This window comes from Camelina sativa, chromosome 2 (genome assembly GCF_030686135.1).
Source record: "Camelina sativa cultivar CO46 ecotype springtype chromosome 2, ASM3068613v1".
NCBI classification, from domain to species: Eukaryota; Viridiplantae; Streptophyta; class Magnoliopsida; order Brassicales; family Brassicaceae; genus Camelina; species Camelina sativa.
This window is the reverse complement of record NC_141881.1, coordinates 135,001-145,813: the sequence shown is the minus strand read 5'-3', so window position 1 is coordinate 145,813 and position 10,813 is coordinate 135,001. Positions and strand designations below refer to the sequence as shown.

At 41.0% G+C, this 10,813-nt stretch overlaps 2 protein-coding genes across 2 annotated transcripts; both read left to right on the top strand.

Annotated features, from left to right (window-relative positions):
• The first annotated feature begins 569 nt into the window (after window positions 1-569).
• Window positions 570-2,195, top strand: LOC147948034 (uncharacterized). The gene has a single exon (XM_087476645.1). The coding sequence runs from the start codon at window positions 585-587 to the stop codon at window positions 2,193-2,195; it is 1,611 nt and encodes a 536-aa protein (XP_087332771.1). The 5' UTR covers window positions 570-584.
• Window positions 2,196-4,159: 1,964 nt separating this feature from the next.
• LOC147948033 (uncharacterized) lies at window positions 4,160-5,157 on the top strand. Its single transcript, XM_087488135.1, has 2 exons — window positions 4,160-4,472; window positions 4,715-5,157. Exons 1-2 carry the CDS (start codon window positions 4,160-4,162, stop codon window positions 5,155-5,157), a joined length of 756 nt encoding a protein of 251 aa, XP_087344261.1.
• The last annotated feature ends 5,656 nt before the right edge of the window (window positions 5,158-10,813 follow it).

Genomic DNA, 10,813 nt, shown 5'->3' with positions numbered 1-10,813 from the left:
AGAGATGAGGTAATTCGAAAATATTTGATTAGAGGACCTTGTCAACCTCGTGGACATACTTTTAAACAAATTCTGGTAGGAAAGACACCGAGGCGTTTTAACCCAGCTTGGTTTGATCGGTACAAAAACTGGTTAGAGTATAGTGTGAAAGAAGAAAAAGCTTTTTGCCTGTATTGTTACTTGTTCACAGATAGTGCTGGTAAATCTGTGAGTAGTGATGCATTTATCACAGATGGATTCTGTAGGTGGAATAATTTTAAGAGTTTTTCAGAGCATGTGGGAGGTGTTGATAGTTTCACAACAATGCAGTTATGAAGTGTGAAAATTTGATGAAACAAGATCAGTCTATTAAACATGCTTTGCATAAACAAGATGATATTACAAGAAATGAGTATCGTATTCGATTGAATGCTTCGGTTGATGCTTCCAGATACTTATTGCGACAAGGATTACATTTCTGTGGTCATGATGAGTCTGAAAAATCTGCTAACAGAGGAAATTTTGTGGAACTTTTAAAGTACACTGCTGATCAGAATGAAGTTGTGAGTAAGGTTATTTTAAGTAATGCTCCTGGGAATAATCGAATGAAGTGTCCTAAAATTCAGAAAGATATTGCTCATTGTTTTGCAGAGGAAGTAGTCAAATCTATTATTGAGGAGATTGATCATGATGTTTTTGCTTTGTTGGTGGATGAATCTGCTGATGTTTCTGATAAAGAACAAATGGCAGTAGTGTTTAGATTTGTTGATAAAAGTGGGATAGTCAAAGAGAGATTCTTGAGTATTACACATGTGAGTGAGACATCTGCAACATCTTTGAAATCTGCTATTGATGATTTGTTTGCTAAATATGGATTGAGTATTAAAAAAGTGAGAGGGCAAGGATATGATGGAGCTAGCAATATGAAAGGCGAATTCAATGGATTAAGAACATTAATTATGAGGGAAAGCACGTCAGCATATTATGTCCACTGTTTTGCTCATCAACTTCAATTAGTTGTTATAGCAGTTGCAAAAAAACATTTTAATGTTGGAGAATTTTTTGATATGATTTCTCTGTTGTTGAATGTGGTGGGAGCTTCATGCAAAAGAAAAGATCTGATCCGAGAGAGTCATAGAAAAAAGATTCAAGAAGAAATTGATAAAGGTGAAAGAAGTATTGGAACGGGGTTGAATCAAGAGATCTCTCTTCAAAGACCAGGAAATACCCGTTGGAGTTCTCACTACAGAACTCTAGTGCGATTGATTGAGTTATTTTCTTCTATCATCGAGGTGCTTGAGTACATTGAGGATGAAGGTGTAGATGACTTGAAAAGACGTCAAGCACATGGTCTCCTTAACTATTTACATAGCTTTGATTTTGTGTTTTATTTGCAAATGATGATACACCTATTAGGACTGACAGAGAACTTATCGATGGCGCTAGAAAGACAAGATCAAGATATTTTAAATTCTATGTCATTGGTAGGATCAACTAAGAGGCAACTTCAATTGTTTAGGGATGATGGGTGGAATTCTCTCATGATGAAAGTTTCTGCATTTTGTGAGAAACATGAGCTCGAAACGGTTGAGATGGAGGCAGATTTTGTTGACTCAAAGAGACGAAGAAAAAAAACAGGAGTATCCAATATGCATCATTACAAGGTCAACTGCTTATATGCTGTCTTGGATATACAGCTTCAAGAATTTAACGACCGCTTTAATGAGGTGAACACTGAATTGCTTATTTGTGTTGCTTCTCTATCTCCCATTGATGCATTTTCTGAGTTTGATCACTCAAAGTTATTGAGGTTATCTAAGTTCTATCCAGATGACTTTAGTTCAGGGGAGTTCATATCTCTTGAGCAAGAATTATCTATCTACATTGATAATGTACGAAATGATGACAGATTTTCTAATTTGAAGAATCTAGGGGACCTTGCTCGATTGTTGGTGGAAACACAAAAACATATGTCATATCCTTTGGTTTACAGGCTTTTGAAGTTGGTTTTGATTTTGCCGGTTGCTACTGCAACTGTTGAGAGATGTTTTTCAGCCATGAAAATAATAAAGACGCATCGACGTAATCGGATTGGGGATCAATTTTTGAATGATTGCTTAGTTTGTTTTATTGAGAAAGATGTATTCAATACTATTACAAACGAGACTGTGATAAAAAGATTTCATGACATGAAAGATCGTAGAATGCTTTTGTAGGATGTTTTTGTTGGATGTTTTATTTTTTTAATATGAAAGAATTTTTTTTACTATGTTTTGACCTGGGTAAAAAAAATTTCTGGGTACGCCACTGAGTCTCGTTAAGGATTTCAGTTTAAATATTTAGCTTTTGTGAAGTGTTCGAGATATGCAATTATTCACGATTAAACACAGAAAATCAATAGATAAAATCGAGTTCGCTAGTTCTTCTTAGTTCTTGTTGATTTGTACGGAAAGTCTGCCAGATCTTATTTCTTTAAATCAAACTTCTAGTTGTTGTTTCTGATATCAACAATTTGGCGCCGCCTGTAGGGACTTAGGTCTTTCTATCCTCAAAAATCGACTACTTTGAAGAAATCAAGGCGAAATGGATCCATCCACAGCTAGTACGATCATGCCAGAAATCGCTTCACCAGCGGCAAACCACGGGTCAATCCCCAACTGTGCTCCTTCTCAGGGTGCGCATGTTCCAGCCCTGTCCGACCACGGGGTCTCAAATCCAGTCAGACCCAGGACAGGCTCTTCACTCAATGACGATCACACACCGAACGAGAACATCTCATGCGGCTCAGATCTCACACATCACGGATCCGTTTTGGCTCAGGATCTCGGTAGCACGAACCCAGGGGTCTCCGTCGGGATAAGTCCCACGATCCCCGCGATCCCAACGGGAAACATAAATCAGTCCTGGGTGTGGACTCGTTCAGAGAATAACGGAATGAACCAGTCCGGACAGCGCCAAGCGCCGTTATCCTCCTCTGAGATTCCCCGCGGGAACGATCTTTCCGAGATTCAAGGAATGCTCGCCGTCTTGAGTGACAAGACTCAAAGCCAAGATGCGACAAATCGGGCCCTCATGATTAGGATTGAACAACACGAGCAAGAACTCGCGTCTCGTGCAAATCTCGACCTCAGTCGGGGCACCGCTTACCCTTCGGGGATAGTTTTAACCGATCCCACGGAAAGAGCGCTTCCTCGGACACATCTCGATTTTGAGGCGGTCCACGTCACCCCACCCGGGATCAGAAAGTTGCCCGTGTTCGCGCCCTAGGAGAATAGCGGAGCTCCGAGCTCGTCAGCCCTAAACGGTAACGCGAGCTCACGACCTGATGAGCATCCCTCAACCGGATATGTCGGATCAGCCGAACACGTCATCGGCACCCCAGGTGCTCCTGAGAACTCCTCAACAAGATTGAATCCGGCTTTGACCAAAGAATTCGGGGGCAGGGCACCACGGGTGACGTCGATCGGCGGTCTTGGTCTCCCCGGACCTCCAAGGAGCGACGCAATCAGCGCTCAGTTCCTCACCGAATACATAAATAAAGCAAGCGCCAAGATGGCTCAAATGCGCTCCAAAGTGCATTTAGCCACAAGCGCAGCCATGGACATCGATCGTGTCATCGCCGAAACAAGGCGCACCCCATTCATTGACCGAATAGCGAAAGTTCGCCTTCGTGACATGGGTAAGCTTCGTCTGCCCGAATACGCAGGTGCGTCGGATCCCGGAGCACACCTCCGAGCTTTCAGACTTGCAATAACCAAAGCTTACCTCACCGATGATGAGTGTGAGGCCGGTTACTGCCGCTATTTCGCCGAGAATCTAGTAGGACCGGCATTAGAGTGGTTTGCTTCTTTGGAATCTAATTCCATTGACAGCTTCGACCAGCTCGCATCAGCATTCTCGAAACAATATTCGGTCTTCTTCCAAGCTAAGGTGACCGAATCAGAACTTTGGCTTCTAGTCCAAGGAAAGGATGACTCGCTCCGCGAGTACATCACTTGCTTCAAGTCAACCAAGGCCAGGATAGCCAACTTGAATGACGAGGTCCCTAGCGGCCCTTCGGCATGGCCTATGGTATACTTTGAAATTTCGGGAAGAGCTCACCGTCCGTCAACCACCGTCGCTCGATGACGCGCTCCACAAGTCAATTAATTTTGCCCGAGCCGAAGAAGAGCGAGCCGCTATGGCCGAGATCCATAAGTCGGCAAAGGCACCGTTCAATCCTTCCAAAAAGACTTTCCGAAAGGAACCATTCGAGTCTAGTCTACATGCTTTCGCGGTTGATTCTGCGCCGAGGACCAAGAACCCGAACTTTGTCCCCAAGAAGTTCTGTAAGTACCACAAAATACGAGGTCACTCAACTGAAGAGTGCAGAACTGTGGGACTCCTCCTCGCACGAAAGCATGAAGCAGGAGAGCTCGGCGAAATCGACCTCGAAAAAGAGGGAGAAAAAGTGAGAGAAGCCAATGCGAACACCAAGGAAGCCGCCACGAAACGTGAAAGAACCGATGAGGCCGAGGGGTCTTCCCCCCTCCCTCAGCCCCAAAGAAACGTATGGACCTAGTTTTCAAAGGGCTTGCCCTTTGTTGCACCTCCCTCGGATCTGTCTTTACCCCACCTCCGGCTCCCCGGAAGCTCGTGAATCTCCGCCTGATCATCTCCCGATGTTTCAGAGACTCCGACCCAATCCATAGGGTCGACTTTATCCCGGGATGATCTTCCTTATGTTGTAACTCAGTTAATTCGATCAAAGCATACCAGCGTAGGGTCGAAAGTTACCACCGGGAGCGGAAACCCCGCTCAGACCCGGACTATGAGATCACCTTCTGGGAAAGCGAGACCGCTGACCTGGATAAACCGTACGACAACGCTCTAATAGTGAGATTAGATGTTGGAGGATGCGAGCTCTCCCGAATAATGATTGATACTGGGAGCTCAGTCGATCTCTTATTTTACGACGCCTTTAAACGGATGGGCTACCCCGACTCCGAGCTGAAAGGGGCCAAAACCCCACTCACCGGGTTTGCCGGCGATACAACCTTAGCCAAGGGCACCATTTCACTCATAGTAGAAGCCCAGGGGGTACGACGCCTAGTCGACTTCGTGGTCGTCGACCGTCCCGCGCCCTTCAACGCCATTCTCGGTAGACCTTGGTTGTACGGGATGAAGGCGGTCCCGTAATGTACCATCAATGCGTTAAGTTCCCATCTCGGGGCGGGATCGCAACCATCTACGGTAATCAACGCACCTCAAAACAACGTTATCCTAAACAGGATTCTATTTCCCAACCCGACTACCCCAGCAAAGAAAGAAAACAAGCAAGTTAAACAAACTAGCAAGTTATCAAAGTAACGCAACAAAAGCTATAGCGGAAGCAATCAAACAACAACCACGCAAGAAAGACTAGATCAGTACGACTTACTTCGAACGATCTAAAAATAATTGCTATTATAAGAGAGAAGCGACCTAAGGGAACAAGGAACTACTTGGACACCTTAGACTCTTAACTCCTACCCGACTCACTAAGACGTCTAGAATATGACAAAAATACTTGAAATACCTTAGACTCTTAGACAACACGCAACATGCTAAGACGACTAGACATAAACAAGTGACGCTTGAATACTCTAGACTCTTTACATCTAGGGCCCATCGATAATCTGTTCCGTTCCAATCCTTCCCCATGCCGAGACCACAAAGTTCTCCGGCATGATCCCACCTTTAGCTACATCGTCATGTTGCGGTCACGCTAGTAGCTAGCTAGCCATGACAGTGTCCCCGCGTGAGTGGTCGTCGGGAACTCACGCGTGACAACCGCTTTTGGAACAGAAAAATCGACACTACAGTAGCCAAGACTCGAGAAACGAATTCCAGAGACTAAGCTAAAATAAAACACATAACCACAAATTCAAGCAATGATAAATCAAGCACGTTAGCATGAAATCAAGGAAGAATATATCATGCAATAATCAACAAGGAGCAAGAATATAAATCAAGCAACTTAAGATTATTCTACATGCATGCAACCCTATAAGCAACTTAAGCAAAGATTATGCAACAAGTCCTAATATGCATGCAACCAAAATAAGATTTACCCATTTAAATCCCTAGTCCAAATTAACATGCAACCTAACCGATTTAAATCATTTAAATCCTTAAGGTTAATTTAAGCATGTTCTACCCTCGATTAAAATTATGCAAAACAATGCAAATTAATTAATCATCTAACATGCTTGCAACCGGATTTTCACAAGAAAATATTCAAGTAAAACTAGGTTCATTTTAGCATGCAATTCTAACCAAATTTTTAAGTCCCAATTTACTTAAAATGCAACCAAATTCAACATGCATGGTGATTCAAGTTAGATGTGCATTTAAACATTTCACTAAGATGAATCCTACCATACTAGGCATGCAATCGATTTAAACCAAAACTACATGTACCTATCCTACATGCATTACCACAGACTCACCTGTCGCGTATCGATGATGATTACACAGACTCACTGCACCACACGATCAGACGGTCTTCACGTCAACAGTCCTCCGCTCCTTCGACCGTTCTTGTTCTCGGCTTACTCGACCCAACCGCATCTCTCTCCCGAAGGTCTCTTCGATAGAAACTCTTTTTTTTCTTCGACAGCTTAATTTCGACACCAACTCCGGGTTTTCTTGATGATCACTCGATAACAACTCCGCTCCTTCGTCTATGATTACTTCGACGGCACTCCTTCTTTTACTCGATGATCTCTCTCTCTCGATGATCTCTCTTGTTCCTCTCTTGTCTTTGAGAGAAAGCAAGGCTTAAGTGTTTGAGTGTTTAGAGAAATGAGAGAAATGAGAAACTTGGATAATGAGTCTCACTCCCTCTATTTATAAGTTCGGATTCTCTCTTGCTTCCTTTAGTGCAAATCGACATGTGTCTTCCTCACTTAGTCTCACTCCCTCTATTTATTGATGGTGTTTAAAGATGTTGTGAGTGCAGAACATGAACAGGATGCCGTTTCGGCCGTGATCAAGTCACTTCTACGGCAATATCAGGACGTCTTTCTGGATGAGCTACCGCACGGCCTACCACCATTGCGAGGCATTGAGTACCAGATCGACCTCTTACCCGGCGCACAACTACCTAACCGACCCGCGTACCGCATGAACTCCGAAGAGGCTAAGGAGCTCGAGCGTCAAGTCGTCGATCTTATGAAGCAAGGCTACGTACGAGAGAGCCATTATTTGTTGTCCAGGAATAATTGACATAGCGATTTACCTAATTTGAAAAATAAGAGAAATAGCGATGCAAATTTTGTAAGCTCTGAAACAGTTTAAAGAAATTTTCGTAGTAGAAAATGTAATTGTTTAAGCTTGGACGATAGCATGTGGTAGCTACTATCTCGTCTGGATTTTATATCTCTATTGCATACGATATGACTTCAATCAAACTATAAATAATAACCTGCAAATGAAAATGTTGTAGTCTAAGTTATCAGGTTTTCTATTTGTCACTCATTTTATTTGTTAAAAAAAAATTCAGAGTAAGCTTAGGGGAGAGCAGCGACACTATGATTTAATTTTTATTCAAATTTCGACACACAACATGTTGGATTATAATTTGTAATCGCTTCTCTAGTTGAATTGCAGAGACATGTCATATTGTTCCCGCAATTAAATACACATAGAATTTGGAATTAGAACTAAATAGAAGTGAAATAATAGAAGTGACATGTAAAATAATAGAAGTGAAGAAGCATGAAGCATTTACCTAACGAGTGGGAATCTATGTAAAAAAATAGGTGAGAGTATTTAACTATTTGTTAATAATAGGTGAGAGTATTTAAAATAATAGGTGAGTGTATTTAACTATTTATTAATGTTAGCAGTGGAAGGCGCTTGTGGCGATCAAAAACATATACTGTAAGCCAAAACTTATATATCAAAAACAATTTTAGATATATAGATGCTGTTTGAGTATGTGGATGTTATATACTATAGAACGTGAGACAGAGCTGAGTACCTTAGTGGATCGAATTATTGCTTTAAATGGCTGCTTCATCATTGTCTAGAATTTGCAGGTTCTGAAACAGTAGTAAAAAAAAATTGGGATAAAAGATGTGCACGGGACAAACCGCATAAACGAGGAACGGAGGAACTTCAAGTATAGTTTCTTTAAGTTCCCTATTCACTTTGCGTCACATAATAGAAGTGACATAGGATGTGTATATGTATACGTTACCTTTGCGACGAACCCTCGCAGCACCATCAAATTTCTCCTTTTTATTTTGCGCAAACACAAATAATGACATGCCAAGATGTTCAATAAAATAACTAAAAGCGACGTCATATTCTTTTACAAAGACAGGAAAACATGTAAGCTTTGTAAGAAACAAAGAAACAAACCGATGCTCTCTGTTTCATGCCCTTGTTCACATTGGTCTTTCTCTTTTCCATCTTAATAATTTCACCTATGCCCACAAGAACATATGAATGGTCATGATCAGGGAGAAGACTTGTATAATACGTAGTGAAATTACATGCTTTAGTGGAATTATATGCGTCAAGACATGTAAGCTTCGAAGTTAGCTTACCGCCTTACTGTAGCTTATAGAAATCATTAGCCCACGAAAATGTCGAAGAATTGCCTACGACTGCAGGTTCTGGAACAGTTAGTAGCAACGTAAACAAAGAAGTAATCGTTTAAGAGTTCGCTTGTAGCCCGGAAATAGTCCCCCGTTCCCAGTTGAAAAGCGGAGGTCTGCAAGTGTTACACCGCGGAAATGTTCCTAGAAATCTGAAAACCCTAATCCATAGGAGGTACACCAAAACGTAACAAAGGAGAAGACTTAGTAATCTCGTTCTCTGATTTTTTTGTTCCGCCATAGCAAACTGAGACCAAAGAAGAGCTTGTATAGAGGAAGAATGCGTTTACTTGCATCAACCTGCAAATTTAATTAGCCAAAAAAAAGAAAAAAGACAGCGTTCTAATCCTACCTCCACAGTTTCTGGAAAAAAACAAACAGAGAAGACACAAGTGTGAATACTAAGGCATGGATGGAGTTAGTAAAACTATCTTCAAAGAAAAATCCGCCACTTACTTAATTTGTAATCTGATCTAGTGCAGCCTCAATTATGATATGCATACTTTGCAGCACGGTTTGATCGGATCATGCAATCGTTATAATACTAACCTTTGAACGACTTACACCATAGATTCACGTACCGGTCTTTAGAGAGCAACCAGAGGCTTCAAAATCGAGCTGGAATCCCATAGCCAAAGCTCCGCTAGTCGCCAAAATTTGCAGGCTCTGAAAATTGTATAACAAGGTGTGTAACCGATGCCCAAAGAGAGATGCATCAGTAGGGTAAAAGCAGTTAATCGAAAAATCTCAGAAATAAGCGACAGGTAAAGGAGGAAAAGCAGAGAAGCATATCGCCCTATTCCATTGAAGCTACAGATAAACATAGCAAAGGAGAAGACTTACAGTAGCATAATTCCGAGGCAGAGAGCATCATTGCGCCATAGATTCATGTCTTCTACACATAAGAGAGCATCTTTGCACTCTGCCACGTAGAAGAAGAAACGAATTAAAATAGAGAGAAGCCTGAAACAAGAGTTAAGTATGGCGTCTTCTTAAACCATGGAATTATTGTTTTAAATGGCTGCTTCATCATTTTTTTTTTGCAAGCACGTACTTTAAATGAGAAGAAGGAACAAATTAAGTAGAGACAATCAACAATACAAAAACATGTAGAGCTGTTTGTAATGCAAATCCCATTATTAGTTGTAGAGAAGACACGCTCACCGTGAACTACAACAACGAGAACATAAAATCAGCCAAGTTGTTCCCTAATATTTAGAAAAACCCTAATGGGACATATCGTTTCCATTGAAGCTACATAAAAAGATAACGAAGGAGAAGACTTACAGTAGCATAATTCAGAGGCAGAGAGCATCCTTGCCCCATTGATTCCCGTTACCAAAATTTGCAGGCTCTGAAAATTGTATAACAAAGCTGGGTAATATCGATGCCCAGGGAGAGATACACCAGTAGGGTAAAACCAATTAATAGAAAAATCTCATAAATAATTCCGAGATAGAGAGAATCAGGACGGCATAGATTCATGTCTTCTACACATTATAGAGCAGATTTGCACTTAAACGAAGAAAAAATATTGAAATAAAGCGTGTTTGCTTTCTCCTAATTCTATAGGTTATGTTCTTAAGGAGTGGCATAATTTGTAATGAATTAAAAATAGAAGGGTAATTAGCGAATAAAAAAAACCAGTGTTCTAATCCCTTCCTTGCTTCTCTTAGCCTACATCCTCAAACTGAATCCAAAATGGGATTTGTAAAACTTTAAAACACGATAACTTTTGCTACGGTACTCCGTTTTGGACGAATTTTTTTTTCATCTCTTTAGTTTTGTGAGGGGAATGGCGTGGCCGGGTCGCTAAAGCGGCCCGGTCCGTGTAGTTTCGTCAATCGAATTTTTGTTTATTTTATTTTAAAGATTTCATACTTTAAACTGTGATTTCATGGTCGATTAAGAGTTGTTTTTGTGATTTGAATATATGAATATGCTTGTGTTAGTCTCTAGTTTCATGTCATATACTCAGATTTTAAAACGCACAATTATTTTTGACGTAACATGATTAGTTATATTTATTAGTTTCGATTACATTGCATAATATAACATGTAGCTTGGTGGCAAATCAATGTTTATTTTAGCGTAAGCAACCCATGTTCAATTCCTCTTTTCTGCATATTATTAATATTAATCCTACCAATCATGTTATATATTACTAAAACTAGGTTTGAATGTTTAAAAGAACATTAGTTCAATGG

What these genes read in the sequence shown, in the direction of transcription:
- LOC147948034 (XM_087476645.1), top strand. Translation starts at nt 585, where the DNA reads ATGAAGTGTCCTAAAATTCAGAAAGATATTGCTCATTGTTTTGCAGAG.
- LOC147948033 (XM_087488135.1), top strand. Translation starts at nt 4,160, where the DNA reads ATGGCCGAGATCCATAAGTCGGCAAAGGCACCGTTCAATCCTTCCAAA. An exon ending in CAAGGAAGCCGCCACGAAAC is followed by an intron (nt 4,473 to 4,714) that starts GTGAAAGAACCG and finishes GTTGTAACTCAG; the next exon opens with TTAATTCGATCAAAGCATAC.